The sequence below is a fragment of the Gymnoscopelus braueri genome (genome assembly GCF_963280865.1).
Source record: "Gymnoscopelus braueri genome assembly, chromosome: 2".
NCBI classification, from domain to species: Eukaryota; Metazoa; Chordata; class Actinopteri; order Myctophiformes; family Myctophidae; genus Gymnoscopelus; species Gymnoscopelus braueri.
Genome location: NC_137604.1, coordinates 8,475,363 through 8,492,092, shown reverse-complemented (window position 1 = coordinate 8,492,092; position 16,730 = coordinate 8,475,363). Strand labels below are relative to the sequence as shown.

The 16,730-nt window shown below is 41.4% G+C and overlaps 2 protein-coding genes and 1 long non-coding RNA gene across 3 annotated transcripts in view; 2 read left to right on the top strand and 1 right to left on the bottom strand.

Moving 5' to 3' along the window:
* The window catches only part of LOC308104947 (apoptosis-stimulating of p53 protein 2-like), a gene marked incomplete at its 5' end in the record, with an annotated part of 30,101 nt that extends 13,600 nt beyond the window's left edge, over positions 1–16,501 (bottom strand). Inside the window, 3 exons of the mRNA XM_080455586.1 lie at positions 12,116–12,242; positions 14,568–14,705; positions 16,334–16,501. Coding sequence (XP_080311712.1) covers positions 12,116–12,242; positions 14,568–14,705; positions 16,334–16,501 — 433 coding nt within the window. The remainder of the gene's footprint in view (positions 1–12,115; positions 12,243–14,567; positions 14,706–16,333) is intronic.
* Positions 1–16,730, top strand: part of LOC308101912 (uncharacterized protein) — a 109,027-nt gene that overhangs the window by 53,298 nt on the left and 38,999 nt on the right. The gene's annotated exons all lie outside the window — the stretch shown is intronic.
* LOC308102057 lies at positions 6,100–7,685 on the top strand. The gene is made up of 3 exons (XR_013934610.1): positions 6,100–6,234; positions 6,464–6,553; positions 7,540–7,685. It is a non-coding gene; the product is annotated as an uncharacterized lncRNA (long non-coding RNA).

The following is a 16,730-nucleotide window of genomic DNA, read 5'->3' as shown; positions in this document are numbered from 1 at the left end:
GTCACGACCTGAAAGGTTTGGGAACCCTTGTTCTAAACATAGCAGAGACAAAAGTGTCATTGATAGACATAGAAACATAGAATCAATGTTTAACTTTGTTTATTGTGCTGAACTTGTGCTTTATGCCAGTGACTGTACAAACATGGGGGGAAATAAATAATTTTAGGTAGTTGTAATGATATTTTAGATGAGTTTTTCTGGAAAACCACAGACAAAAATGATTTGATCATTTAAATTCTAATCTCGCAAAACACTTTTTTTTCATCAGTCTTCCAATTCCTTAGACATACTGTAGGCCTACATAGACACACACAGCGACAAACACAATGCACACACACACACACACACACACACACACACACACACACACACACACACACACACACACACACATGGTGAGTGTGGCTAATTACAAGTAAGACGCGCGAACGCGGGAAGCGAACGCAAAAAAAATAAATGCGAGCACACATGTACCTACATGCTTCCTCCACACACAGATACATGATGTGCGTCATGATGCATGCAGCCACACAACACATATAGACAGAGAGACAGCAGTACTGAGAGAGAGAGAGAGAGAGAGAGAGAGAGAGAGAGAGAGAGAGAGAGAGAGAGAGAGAGAGAGGGGTGGGGTTTCTAATCTACAAACTGGCTTCAGTGTCTCTGTCACAGTAGCAGCAATCTGGGAACCCATCGCCAACTGAAAATGAAAAACAGCGCCCTCTGCTGTTTGTTCTATGTCTGTTGGCTCTGGGCGGACGAAAACGTAACACCAGAGCGCAAGGAAACCGGTGTTTTTGGTCTGCCTTCAGCGCATCACTTCCGGTTGGTGCGACTATGTTTTCATTCCCACTAACAATATTTCTACACGGAACACTAACACCACTTCTCCCAGAGAACATGGATCGTTTTGGTTATAAGCCCACTTGTTTCTATGATGAAAGAGTAAGTTAAAATGTGAATATCTTTCCGTGGTTTTGTCTGCTCCGCGGACGCTATTGTTAAATTAGTTTCGGTTTGTTTCGAGGGGGGAAGGATCGACGGACACGTGAATCCCGCCCACTACATTTGATTGGGTAAAGCGCGGCCCGCTTCCTGATCTGAAGGCACGCCCATGCGCACATGTTATGACGAACCTCCCCGACAGATTCCAACGCAGTGCAGAATCTGTTCTTGAGAGATTACAGTAGCAGAGACAGTGGCTTCAGACCTCCTCCTCCTCGCCCCCACCCTCCTCTCCCTCCTCTCCCTCCTCTCCCTCCTCTCCCTCGACCACTTTCGGTCTCATACTGTGATAAAGTTCTGTGTAACACATATGTGTTTTATTTGTATTCTCTTTTAATAGCTGTGAATTGTATCGTATAACATATACAAGCATGGTTTCCTTCATATAATGATCATCATTACAGTTGCACTGAATATTATAAGTAAAAAAAATTATAAATAATGTCAGGCCTGTTTATGTTAAATGTAACCAGATCATTTTACATGAAATGTCTTTGATAATAACATAGTGGGAGTATTGATGTGAAACTGTCTGCAGAGAGTCTACTACAAGAGAATGCCCTGCTATGACACTGTCCATACCAACAACACATCATTTATGTCTGGTGGAAACCTCATATGTCCAAAACCTTTCAGGATTCAAATGCAAAAGTAGCAGATCTACAAGCTCAAAACGTGTAGCTTCGCGCTGCGTTTCCAGCTTGTAGATCTGCTGCTTTTGTGTGACACTGTGGGATGATCAAGTAGGGCATTATTTTACGAAAAAAACACAAAAAGTTAAAATATGGAGATAAGAGGTTTCTGCCCGACAGCAACGGAATATAACTTCTAGCACTGAACAGACCCGCCGACCATGAACCCCCTGGTTCTACATTATGTACAGCAGTCATGATGATGAGAAACAGCTATTTTACAAATACTACAACTTCAGCTCCTCAAATGAAATAATACCATTTCAATCTCTCATATATGATACTTTCTCTTAAAACACACACATCAAAGGAAAGTCTGCAGCTGTTGCAATTTGTGACACACACACACACACACACACACACACACACACACACACACACACACACACACACACACACACACACACACACACACACACACACACACACACACACACACAATGCGGCTATCAGTAGATTCACTATGCACAAAACAGAGCTCAAAACCTTGCTACACCACAATGTGTTCATGTCTCCGGTGGAGCCAACATGATTTTTTTAGGCCTAACAGCTACAGTACAGTAGTTGATGTGATCATACTTAAGTGATCTTCTTTACAATCAACTGACACGACTTTATTGTGTGCTGTGTTGGCCAGTAGCCTAGCTATACGTAGCTAATTAACTACACTAAGCTAAGTAGCTGAACTACATTTCCCAGTAGCTTGTGGGTAGCTTCACTATATCCTGACTGATGGGGCTTTCAGCAGTCAACCACTTAAACCCTATAAAGTAAATTTTGTATAAACTGCCCTGAGTTGCAACTGAACTTGGTACGCTCTTTATCCAATAGCAGATCTGCTGCTTGTAGATCTGCTATTTTTGGTGAACGTTCCCCCCTGAATAGGGATGCTGGTTCAAGCATGTTGTTGTTCAGCATGTAGCTGAGTAGCATGTGTGAGACAAACCTACATCACTACATTTTCACTGCCACATCATAACATAGTTTGGACCATGGCTGTAGGTTTAACTTCAGCAATCAGGTGGGGTGGGACTTTATGGTACCACAGCCAACCAGCCCCACATTAATTTTAATAATAGATAATAGTCTGAGATCATTGTTAAACGCAGCATATTTTTGGCTGTATTATTTGATTTCTTCAAATTCTCCCAGATAAATAAAAAGAAAGTTGGACATGTGGTACTGTCATATATGACCATTGTAGACCATGCAGAATGTTGTCTCAAAATAAGAACTATAATGATGTAAAAGTATAATGATTAGTGAGTTATAACTGTATAATGATACTCTAGCTGATGTTCACATGAGAATAATAACCACATGTTGTTCAGACATGCAGCATAAAGACAGACCACATCCTGTTGAAGATGACACTTATTTTTAAAGTGGAAACTTCCTCCATCTTACATTTCCTTCTTAGAAAAGGGGAAAAAAACAGTATGTGTGACTCTCTCTCTGTGTGTGTGTGTGTGTGTGTGTGTGTGTGTGTGTGTGTGTGTGTGTGCGAGAGAGAGCGCGAGAGAGTGAGTGAGTGAGTGAGTGAGTGAGTGAGTGAGTGAGTGAGTGAGTGAGTGAGTGAGTGAGATTTTTCTTCTAGTAGGCTTCATGTTGGCACTATATCAGCCCTATACTCATACAAATATTCCTTGAATCACGATGCAACTCCCCATATACAGTAGGCCACGACCCTATTGTGCATTTTCTTCAAAACACACGTTGTTGCTATACTCCTACAGATTTTGTCCACAACTCACACACATCATTCACTACAGATTTGATCTGGAGTCATATAATGACCAAGTTGGATTCACTTGTTGAGGGGCCTTTACACAACCCAGCCCCATCAGGGGCCCCACACATTAGGTACACATGATCTCGGCAGTCATGTGACAATAAGCATATAGGATTATAGGCCAACAAAAAAGGCAGAGATACGCGCTCTACAAAGCACCCCTTTCTAGTTATGTTACGTTGTGAGGTGCTGGGTTTTCATGTAGACCATGAACAATGCTAGGCTGAAGTGTGTGTGAAGAACCCTGTAGGACATGGAGGTATCTGGGTTGTAAAGGTCAGATACTAGTGGCCTCACACTGAATGACCTGGTTATACATGATATTTGACACAAACAGGCCTGAAAACAGGTTGATGATTATTAGATAGAGCATTGGTCCGAGGACCCCCAACAAAAAAAGTTAACGTAGCATCACAATCATTTTTTATCCATTTATATGTTGGCTATTGGCAAAAATTGCAGATCTACAAGCTCTCAGCATGCCACAAGCTTGTACAGCTGCTATTTTTGAAGATTTTTGAAAACTATCGAAAATGTTTGGAAACTTGATTTTTTTTTTACACAAATCTTCTCTTCTGGGCGTCCCTGGTACATTTTCAGATGGGGGTCCGCGGCCAAATACATATTTGGGGGGGTCCTTGACACCAAAAAGTTTGTGAACCACTGAGGAAACAACACTCCTACAGTATGTTATTATACAGGTCCTTCAGGTCAGCTGACTTGGGGCTCCTAGTTGTCCCACAGACTAAACTGAGTCTTAGGGGTGACCATACCTTCACTGTCTCAGCTCCTACACAGTGGATCAACATGACTCTCTCTGTCAGATCTGCTCCCTTCACTGAATCCTTTAAGTCTAGACATTCTGTTTTATTCACTATAGCTTTAGATTCCCACCTGATGTGGCTGATGTTATTATATATATTATATAACATTGCTTGTTTTTATTGCGTTATCGGTTTATTTATGTCCTTACTGTGCTTATTGCTGATTGCTTATTTGTGTTATGTATATGTTTGAGCTGGGTCTTATTGTATATCGTCAGTGTCCAGCCGGGACCAGCTAACTCCATTTTCAGTTTTTCTTTTTCTTTTTCATAAATCAACGCTATTGAACCCCCTCTACATCTGTGTATTTTTTTTTAAAATAATAACATATGAAAAGTATTAAAAAGCGCCTCTGACGAAAACTCCTAACTCCATTGGACCCTCAAACTGTCCGTCAAAAACAAACAACTCCCCCCTCCTCTCAGGCTCTCAGAGAAGCTCTGCTCTGTATGAGGCAGACAGGGAGAAGATTTTTCAATGCTTTTGGGAGAACATAAACTGGGAAGAGAAGAGAATGTATGTGCAAGGTTTGATAGATGTCACCCCAGTAAAGAGGAGAAGGGTGTCTTCACAAAGGTCATCTGCTCGTGTTTTCTTTTTAAATGTTAATGGACAGAGAATGAGTGTGTGCAGGAGTTTGTTTCAAACATCTCCAAGAGCTCAAGGAGATCATGCCAAAAGACTTTCACAGCTTTTATGACAATCTAAAGCACTAAGAAACACCCACCACACACACGCAACACACAACACACAACAGTGTGATAATAAAATGTTGTATATGATAGGTAAATTCAACTGTGGTTGTTATTGTTAGTGCAGTAGGCTACAGATTTGACAGATTCTATTTTTCATGAATGTATTTTGTATTTATATGCCATTTATTTATTGTTGGTGTGCCATGATCGCTTTTGTTAAATACATGATTGAGTATTGAGGCAGAATTGTTTGTTGCACTCAACTGTAGAAGAACAACAGTGGTAACAGTTAGATCCATGGTTGTTTACAATGCATGTTAAAATAAAAGTTGTTTAAGTACAGAATTCAGCTTGATCTATAGTATATGAGGATGGCGCTCACCATAAATAGCTGATCTCCAAGCTCACAATGCGTTGTGATGTGTTGTGAGCTTTGAGATCCATTGCCAGCTGTTCTTATCAATGATGGACAAAACCTCCTAACTCCACTTGCACTGGATTTGGGTAAAGTGGTGATAATATAATGACACATGCAAGTATCTGATAATATATAAAGTCACAATACCAAGTTTGATGAGGCAGTATTGCCTTGTTTTAAAAATATAAGGTTTTCTTCATTTTCTGAAAAAATGATATTTTGTTTTTCATTTCCTGAACAATTACCATTTTGGATTTAGCTGGTTCCGGCCGAACAGCAGAGATATGCAGATCATGTGTGTAGAATGTATGTGGATTTAGCTCCTGCCCCGTATAGCACTATGGTCAATGAGAGTCGCTTTTAAATGTGCGTAATAAATGAATTTGACTTGACGTTGACAAGTCACATATAAAGACAGAATAATCCAAATAACAAAAGATACATATGTGTTACACAGAAGTTTATCACATGTGAGACTGAAAGTGGTCGAGAGGGTGGAGGGTGAGAAGGGTGGAGGTGTGAATTCACCACTACTGTGACTGAGGAAACAACAGGAGGAAGGAGGGGGAGGATGACAACTCATCATTTCATAAAAGAAAGACCACACTTCTCTATTGTTCATTCTGTTGCTAAGAGGTGAACCATTTGAACTACCTGCAAGATGAATTAAAGGTAGAAATGGCTGAAACAATTGAGATCCAAGATGATGATGATGATGATGATGGGGAAGAAGATGATGATATAATCTATGCAAATGTTGGGACCAAGACAACAGCTCAGCAGAAACATCCACAGAAACTGCATTCTGGTAAGAGATGTTACCACAACTACATGTACAAATATCTAGAATATCTTTTTACTTTTCAACTTTTTAAACAAGATGTTGAAAGATTTTAACTCATCTCACTCCCTCTTTATTGTGTGTGTGTGTGTGTGTGTGTGTGTGTGTGTGTGTGTGTGTGTGTGTGTGTGTGTGTGTGTGTGTGTGTGTGTGTGTGTGTGTGTGTGTGTGTGTGTGTGTGTGTGTGTGTCTCCAGTCAGAAGACGGTACAGGCTGGTTGGATTGGGTCTTGGATTGCTTTGTGGTGTTCAAGCTCTGCTCAACATTGGTCTCAGACTCTCTCTCTGTAAGTCAAGTTTCATAACTATGTATTTTCATTATTGTGCTCTCTACCTAGCTACCCAACACAGACAGTAAGGAAGGAAGACAACAAAACCACCAAAATTAAACATTTGTCAAAATGTATCCCTCTCTGCGTCACAAAATAGATGCAGAGTGATAGAGAGAGAGAGAGAGGGGGGGGGGAGCGAGCAACTACTTGTTTCCAGTGAAGTTTTGGTCAATTCGAGAGATAGAGATAGAGATAGAGAGAGAGAGAGAGAGAGAGAGAGAGAGAGAGAGAGAGAGAGAGAGAGAGAGAGAGAGAGAGAGACTGAATCATGTGATCATCGTTTTCTTTTTCTGTTTTTTTTTGCTTAATCATGCGCTGATTATTATGTTGATTTAATTTTTTCACTTGTGTCTGCCTCTGCCAGTGCGTAGTGTGCACCTATGAGCTGCATGTACTTCTTGCAGCCTGACCTGCTTATTGTCTCCGCACAGCGTGCAATTTACAAACATCACGCAAATCCGTACACATTATCTCTATGGTCGTGTGATCAAGACGGATCTGTCTGATTTTTCCTATTCCATCCTGATTGGCGAATTCCGAACATTGTTGGCCCACAATAACCTACCTGACATGACGGAGACCTGTGCTCCGAGGAGCAGTTTTTCTATTTTTTGTTGTATGTGGACGGTTGTGCGTTTTAACCTAAACTTTAATTTAATTTTGGTTTTAACAGCAGACGGATTTTAAGTAGCTGAATGTTACATCACATGTGATTGGTGAAGTCCACTTAAGGAGCATACTTTGGTTATTTTGCCCTGGGTGCCACATTGCCTCACACTGGCCCTGAACATAGTGAAGAGATACCAACTAACAACCAGATACAGACCAAATATAACAACCTTAATGAACAGACAGAGTGTTAAAGAGCAGCTACTACAACCTCATTAAGAAGGTCAGATCAGAACAAAGTTGTAAATAAAACTCAGTTTGTTGATTTTCAGATTCTGAACTGATTAAAGAGAACAACAACCTGACCAAAGACCTGGAGCATCTACAGTCCATATGTAACAACATAACTGAACAGAATGATGAGTTACAGTCCAAATATAACAACCTGACCAAAGACCTAGACCACATACAGTCCAGTTTTGACCATCTACAGTCCAGAAACAACACCATAACTGCAGAGAGAGATGAGCTGAAGAAGAGGCTCTGTGGTCAGTGAGACGTCACTGTTTTTATTCATTGTTATATCATGTTGTTCATCATTTGTCATTAATCTGAGCAAATGGAAACCGTGTCTAACTTTATTCTCTTGTTTTTAGAACCAAATGGATTTACATTTGGTGGTGGTGTGTGTTATTACATCTCTACTGAGAGGAGAACCTGGGAGCAGAGCAGACAAGACTGTAGAGCCAAACAATCTGACCTGATGGTCATAAACAGCAAAGAAAAACAGGTGTGTGTGTGTGTGTGTGTGTGTGTGTGTGTGTGTGTGTGTGTGTGTGTGTGTGTGCGTGTGCGTGTGCGTGCGCGTGCGTGTGTGTGTGTGTGTGTGTGTTGAATACTATCTATTGTACAGTGTGTACTTCAGTAACCAGCTTTTCTGTCCAGGACTTTGTTAACAGTTTCAGACCGGATTTGTGGCTGGGTTTGACTGACAGAGAGAGAGAAGGAGAGTGGAAATGGGTCGATGGAACAACACTGACCACACCAACGTAAGACTTTACCTTCATTCTACTCTTATTCATTTCAACTAACATTTTCAGCACATTTGCCATATTTCATTTCTTTGCCACCTTTGTTTTCTAAACAGGATGAAATCTAATAATAAAATACCAACCTACCACACTGTCACTAAGACAATTACACCTATTATGTCTATTTCACTAGCCAGTTAATTTGTATCTGATATCTAGAACATAAAATGAGGTCATGGTTGAATGTAATGTAAAGGTATTGTAATGAATTAAATGCTCCAACTCCAGGTTCTGGTACCATGGTGAGCCTGATAACTATAAGGAAGAAGACTGTGTTGTGCTTTATAATGGTGGATGGAACGACAGATCATGTTCTTTCATTTACCGTTGGATCTGTGAAAGAGTTATCTAGTGAAAAGTATTAGTTAGCCGGTGGGTGGGTACAGCTATTTTTGGACAAATAGTATTTTGATGCTTTGGCAACATTATTGTTGAAATATAGATGCCAATAAAGCCCTGTGAACTGAATTGAATTGAACTGAACTAATTGAATTGAACAATGTGTCGTCATGCAGTGTGAAGAAGCCTATACATATTGTAGTTAATTTCCTTTTTCTTTTTTTTTTAATCCAGGTCCCTTACCACCCAATTAAAATTTTTGTTTTTGCTCTGAAATGTATTTTTTTTATTGATTGATTCTGTATTGGTTATACATAACATTTTGGGGTCCTTGGCACGAAAAAGTTTGAGAACCACTGATTTAGAATAGCCTGGTAAACCCCTCCCTCCGGAAATCTCATTTATATTTGATTTCAGTAGTGAGTCTGGCCTACAGGCCTGTCTGGGCGTTTCTCCGGAGTTCATAACATGAACTCTCCTACCGGCGTCCTCGCTCATTGTTCTGTGATTGACAGCGAAGGTTGGCCAATCAGGTGGCGAATTCGAGTGAAACCCAATGGAACCGAGTGCAGCCAACCAAAATGGAACGGCAGCCATTTTTCCTGTCCGCTGTTTTTGGTTTCGGTTTTAAAACTTGAAAACTCTCTCAAACTTCTTTTTTGAGGCACGGAATTTACTTTTAGGATATCGTTCGGATAGAATGTAGTTGTTTAACTTCATATATGTGGTCAATTAATCATGACAGAGCCTATTTAAAAATAAAAATTCAGAGAACCGGCAGGGGCGGGCAGTGACACGCATGTATCCGAATAAAGCAACCTATTTTCGGCATGGCCCTTTCAAAAGTCCCCTTGCTGGTGGTGGGGTAAACAAACTGCTGATTGGCTGAAGGGGTTGTCAGTCAACGGTACTAATCCCGCCCAGCTCCCAAATTGCCCATAAAGGCCTGTAGGCCAGACCAATTCCTGAAATCAAATGCAAATGAGATTTCCGGAAAGGGGGGGGGTTTACCAGGCTAGATTTAGAAGGCATTTGTAGCATCGGCCTCAGGTCTTAATGGGTTAATGTGTACCACCTGTGTCTTCGTGTCTTAATGCTTACTGTTGTGTTAATATTACTTCATGTGAAGCACACTGAATTACCTTGTTGTTGGAATGTGCTAAACAAATAAACTTTCCATCGTAATTATGTATTGTGCTGAACTTGTATGACAAAACAGTCGTTTTTATGCAGTTGCAATGGTATTTTAGAGTTGGTCTTTTCCTGGAATACAATGCTACAATGTTATCTGTGGAAACATAGAATGAATGATAGTTTTTTTTTCTTCTCTCTGACCACCAGGCTGCATCAGGAACCTAAAAGCAGAATGAGGCAGCTAACACCTGAGTGTTATCACTTTATTATCACCCAGATAAATAAATAATAATAAAATAAAAAAAGACAAATACTACTATAATACTACAACTAGGCATGAGTTGAAACTTGGATGGTTAACCTTGGTTTAAGGGAACGATTTGAGGTTAAAAAACAACTTGTTTAGTTACTGGTTTTGTTAGTTTAACTTTAGTCTCTCCAGACAGACTGTTGGCTCAGACAATGTTCAAATGCTTCCACCTAAACAGTCTGTGTAACGGAAGAGCTGCAAATGTGAAGAGTAAAAAGTGGATGACGATGATGGTCCACACCAAACTGGGCACAAACTCTGTTCAGGGCTCTGCCATGAGAATAGTCACACCAGGGGCCATGTGTGGCCCCCAGGGGCCCTGTCCCTAGGGGCCACAGGCGCACCATTGCTCCAGTCTGCACCAAACATGCCAGAAACACTGTTCTGGGGTCTGCCATGACAATAGTCACACCAAAAACCTAAATTGCACACATATGGGGCGCTACAGCAGTGTTAATTCAGTGTTTAAAACTTCATTAACTTGTGCACTCGGTGACGGTTATTCTGATCAGTGCAATATGACTAGATTTTAAGTCCTAGATCTGAAAATCCAGTTAGTTATATTACGTGAAATAGAAATGTATCTTCAGTTCAAAGCATATTTTCCCTGCTGGTTCAAATCATTATGACTGTATCGGCCGAACGATATATATTTCTCAGGAAAAAAAAACGTGTAGATCGTCTATTTTCCGCTACTTTCGTGCAAAATTCTTGTACGATGAAGTCGGGAATTTATTTACGAAAAGATGGAAAAGGAGAACATCAAAATGAAGATATTTACATAATACACAGACAGCAGGTCCAGTATGTACATGAGGTTGAGCATAAGGTGTGAAAGTGGTGACACATCGGTAGGTTCACATAGCAGCAGGTGTGTGTGTGCATGATTAGACATATGGTTCAAAAAACTCACAGGGCAGAAACTTCACAAGTAAAACACATCCTCATGGCAGGTCCACGGGGAAAGTAACGTCTGCACAGAGGAACATTATCGTCGTTGTCGGGCAGAAACCTCTTATGTCCATATTCTAACCTTTTGTGTTTTTTTCGTCAATTAACCCATTAGGCCCCGGAACGCATCTGTGTCATTTTTACGATTTCTTTGGCTATTCAAAAATAGCAGATATACAAGCTCATAGCACGGCACCGAGTGCCACGCTATGAGCTTGTAGATCTGCTATTTTTTTAAATCATGAAAATTTGCAAATCTTTGCAGATATATATATATATATATATATAAACAGGTAGCTCTCGTGCACATCCAGGGTAGAGGTGCTGGTTTGGCAAGAGGATGCATATGAAAAGAAATAAACCTTCCCTCTGCTTCTCTTTGGAAGGAACCACACACTCCCAATGATGATGGACGATCCTTCATCATTGGGAGTGTGCGGTTCCTTCCAAAGATAAGCAGAGGGAAGGTTTATTTCTTTTCATATATATATATATATTTACATTACATTTGTAACTCAAATCTTTGCTTCTGGGGATTCTACAAATGTCTTCTAAATCCTAACAGTTGCTATATATAGTGGTTTTCAAACTTTTTCATGTCAAGGACCACCCAAAATTATATGTATTTGTCCGCGGACCCCCATCTCAAAATACGTTGTTCCAGGGACCCCCCAGCAGCAAATATTTGAGTTAAAAATGTTCGCTTTAAAAAAAAATATATATATTCAAAGATTTGCCAAAAAAAATATGATTTTTCTAAAATAGCAGATCTAGATCAGCTATTATAGAATAGCCAAAGGAATCTTAAAATGTCACACAGACACGTTCCCGGTCTTTAGGGTTAACGCCCTACTTGATCATACTACAGCATCACACAAAAGCATCAAAAGTAGCAGATCTACAAGCTTGTTTTGAGCTGGTCAATCTGATACCTTTGCTGGTTTTGAATTTGAATCCTGAAAAGTAACAGTTTTGGACATAATGAGGGTTTCCACCCGACAGAGACGATATCCATTCTAGAAGACTGGATGAGAAAACTGCTAAAAGGAGTCTGATCCCCAGACAGTGTACTGTGTAACTCACCGTAGAGGAACTGGGAGCACTGGGCGTAGCCGTCCTCCATCTCCTCACACTTGTCGGCGGCGGTCTGCATGTCGCTGTAGGTGGTGGCGAACACCGCCGCGCCCGACTCCACCAGGAACTTACACACCTGCACGTTGTTACAGGAGGCGGCGCAGTGCAGCGGAGTCCTGCAAGAAGAGAGAGAGACATTCATCTGTCTGTCTGTCTGTCTGTCTGTCTGTCTGTCTGTCTGTCTGTCTGTCTGTCTGTCTGTCTGTCTGTCTGTCTGTCTGTCTGTCTGTCTGTCTGTCTGTCTGTCTGTCTGTCTGTCTGTCTGTCTGTCTGTCTGTCTGTCTGTCTGTCTGTCTGTCTGTCTGTCTGTCTGTCTGTCTGTCTGTCTGTCTGTCTTAGCTTTTTAGCTCGAGACCCAAAAGATAAATGTCATGTCTCCCCAAACTAGTGAAAATAGCAGATCTACAAGCTCACAATGTGTTGCATCGCGACACATTGTCACGTTTCAACACATTGATATTTTAACTACTTTTTTTTTTCATTGATTTTATTTTTGTAATTTATTAAATGTATTTATTTTTAATAATGCTTGACTTTTTCTTATTTCTGAATCTTTTTTTAAAATGTTATAAAACCAAAAAAAATATTTTTAAATTATTAAAAAGAATCTTTGTAGGAAACAAGGCTAAAGGGATATTTACTCGCGGCCCATACAACCTACAACTGGGTCCCACTCCCAACCCACTGTTTGGGAATCAGTGCTCTACACCAGTTGTTCTCAAACATTGTCATGTATTTATCCCTCATCTGAAAAAGATTCTGTGCCAGGGACCCTCATAAGAGAAGATTTGTCAAGATGATTTTGTTGAGCTGATCTACAAGCTCACAAGGCGGTGCATCGCGACACCTCGTGGCCTTGTAGATCAGCTGTTTTCGAATATCCGAATAATAAAATAGGGTTTAAGTGTTTTAAAAATATTCCTCATTTGGCTGAGGACCCCCTGGAACTCCATCAAGGACCCCTGGGGGTCCTCGGCCCCCACTTTGAGAACCAGTGCTCTACAGAGAAATTATATATTTGCGCCTGAGACCCAAACTAGTGAAAATAGCAGATCTACGAGCTCATAGCCTCGATCTCCAGGCTTTTATTGCTTAGTTTTGCTAAAAAATAAAAGCCTGGCCCAACCATAGCCTGTACTGGGTATGAGGAAGTGTTTCATTTCCCAACCAACCAGAGTGCAGTGGGCGTCGCTCGTAATGTTGTGTTAACGGGGCGGGGGTTGACGGACAGATCGGTGAACCAATGGGATCAGCCGCAATCTCTCGCCGGCTCTATACACCCGCCCCTCTATACACGAAATCAGGAGCGTTGGGGCAGACTAACGAGCTCACAACGCGGTGCTTTGAGCCGCTGCAAGCTTGTAAATCTGCCATTTTCACTACTTCTTGAACGTAGTTTTTATTTATCAAATACTTTTGAAAAATTGTGGATTTTTTTTTAATTGATGAAAAGTTGTAACTTTTTTAAATCTTTTGAAATAATTATTCATTTTTTTATGAAGGAAACAAGAAAAAAGGGGGATATTTACTCTCGACCCATGAAAAATGCGACCCAAACACGGGTCCCGAACCACTGTGAAACAGTGCTCCCTGCACACGCACGCACGCACGCACGCACGCACGCACGCACGCACGCACGCACGCACGCACGCACGCACGCACGCACGCACGCGCGCGCACACACACACACACACACACACACACACACACACACACACACACACACACACACACACACACACACACACACACACACACACACACGTTGTTAAGTGTTAAATGGCTCTATATTCTGATTGTTATCAATATTCTGATTGTTATCATTGCTTAATAGAGTGTTTGTTCAGTAACAGGAGTCTCCCCGTCTGTCAAGCTCTTTAGTAAACATAAAGTCAGGGTTTGCACACATTTTTAAATGAATTTTCAAAACCTTTCCGTAACATTTCCAAAGTGTTTTAGAAGTTAACCCATTTCCACGGCTACAGCAATCATACGGTGCAATAATGAGGCTCTTACACCAGTGTGCTATCACAGGTGTAGAGTTGACTGAAGGCGTCACGTGACAAAAAGAACAGATCTAAAATCTAACAAAGTATCACTGTTTTTATCTGTCTGTCTCTTATATGTCATCATGATTTGTGTGCGTGGGGATCTCATCTTAAACAAGCTCAGTGCTTAATGAGTCTCCCAGTTTAGTAGACCTTGTATTGTGAATTTGTACTTCCATGTACTGTTGTTCTCATGTCTTACTAAATAAAGTACATCAATCAATCAATCAATCACGGTGAAACGTGTTGCTTGTAGATCTATTATTTTTGTGTCGTCACGTGACATCTTGTATACATTAGGCCACAGGTATTTCAGGTAACGTTAGACATGTAGTGGGACGTATGTGACTCACGTCATAGATGACTCTCTGGACCAGGTCGTATTCTCCCTCCAGAGACGAGTCCAGCAGCAGAGCCAGAGGGTTGAACTTGACCCGCAAGCCGTGGTCGATCCGCTCCGAGCCCACCTTACGCAGGTTGGTCCTTTTACCCTGAACACAGAGAACACAAGACATCACCAATAACATGAGTTGTTTAAAAATAAAAATAAAACTCAAATCCAAACCTGAACATCCCACATCTAAGAAGGGGGGGCTTTCAGGTAGGAATTGCTTGGTATGGAAGATGGGAGGGAGTATGGGGGATAGGGGTATGTGTAGAGTGGTAGTGGGGCGGGGTTCAGGTAGAAACTGCTTGGTATGGAAGCAGTTCCCCCACATCTGCATATCTCTGCTGTCGGGCAGAAACCAGCTAACTCCAAAATGTTCATTTTTCAGGAAATTACAAAAACAAAACAAAAAGTGGAGTTAGGAGGTTTTGTTCATCATTGATAAGAACAGCTGAATGGACCTCCAAGCTCACAATGAGATCGGAGGTCAAAAGGGGGTGGAGCCTGGAGTCAGCAAAACCAGCTAACTCCACCCCCCATTGGTGGAGTTAGCTGGTTTAGCAGAAGCACTTTTTAAGACTTTTCATTGGTTCAATATTTGTTTAATCAACACACAGACGTAAAGGGTGTTCAATAGCACTGATTTGATTTGATCTCAGGGGCGCCAGGCTGTCGACAGTGGTGGGTATAAATTAGTTACATTTAGTCTTTTTCATTTTTAATTAAGTAACTTTTTGAAAAGTTTTTTTTTTTTTCATTTCCTGAAAAGTTTATATTTTGGACATAGTCCTAAACAGGAATGTATATGGCATGTCTCTGCGTTTCCACATAGCAGCCCTGCACCGCACCTTATGGCCTTGCATGGCCCAGCATGCAACATTTCTCCCATTTCCATAGCACAATAGTAGGCTACCCCGACTGAAATCCACAGGTATGCATAGCAGATTACGGTCATTGTAATGTAAGTAGCATACATAGGTGGAGGTCATTGCTTCTTGCCTAATGTAGACAAGTGGCCAACTGTCCTGTATACAAATGCTGTATACTGCAGCTATTGGTGAGAACCAAATGGACCCTACAAGTCTGTAAACTCTGAGTGTAAAAATGGAACCAAATGGATGTTGTTAATAAAACTGTGTATAAACAACAAATGTTAACAAATCACAGCAAAACCAGAGCAAATCACAGCCAATTGAGTGCAAATCACAGCAAATCCAGTGCAAATCACAGCCAATTGAGTGCAAATCACAGCAATGCAGTGCAAAATATATTAAAACAAAAATCACAGCAAACTATTATAGGCTGCATTACATGTTCTGATGTCCTGGGGGAGAGCAAACAGTCCTCACTTTAGTCTACTGAAACAACATGATTCACGACCACGGCCAATCAGTAGCAAGCAGCATTACACATTGGTTTGGCCCTGTTTGGCCTGCCTCAGACCTACCCTGGAGTGGGGCCAAGATTGCCTCCCTTTTTGGCCCTCGAGTGAACAGGAAACCGCAAGGTTCCCAGTTCGATCCCGGGCTGGGGCGCTCCCTCACAGTTAGTGTCAAAGTGTCTTTGAGCAAGACGCTGAACCCCTAATTGCTCCCGATAAGCAGGTTGGTGCCTTGCATGGTTTGCTCCGCCATTGGTAAATGTGTGTGTGAATGGGTGAATGGCACAATCATTGTAAAGCGCTTTGGATAAAAGCGCTATATAAATGCACCATTTACCATTTTACAGTACATTGTTACAGGGTACATCGCACTTTCCACTGAAGAGGACAGCCATTACTTGACATCCAAGGTCCTCAATCACCTCTTTGGTCTGGTTAGGGGCAGTGAATGCATTGGCACAGGGAGAAATGGCTAATTCTGTGGGGGAAATTCTGTTTTCAGCTTTCTCCTTTCTCATGGACACCTCAACACATAACAGGGGTTATATACCCATTCAGCTATTGCCCCCAACAAAACCAAATGACAGGGTCTCCTTTTACAAAAGCAGACTTTTTGCCAACACCAACATGCACCCCTCTACCCACCCGAGGTGGACTCTAGCACTGCTACACTCTCCCACTTCCCCCGGGGACCATACGGAGGTACCAGGCCCTCAAGGTGACATTGACTCCTGAGGCAATTGACAA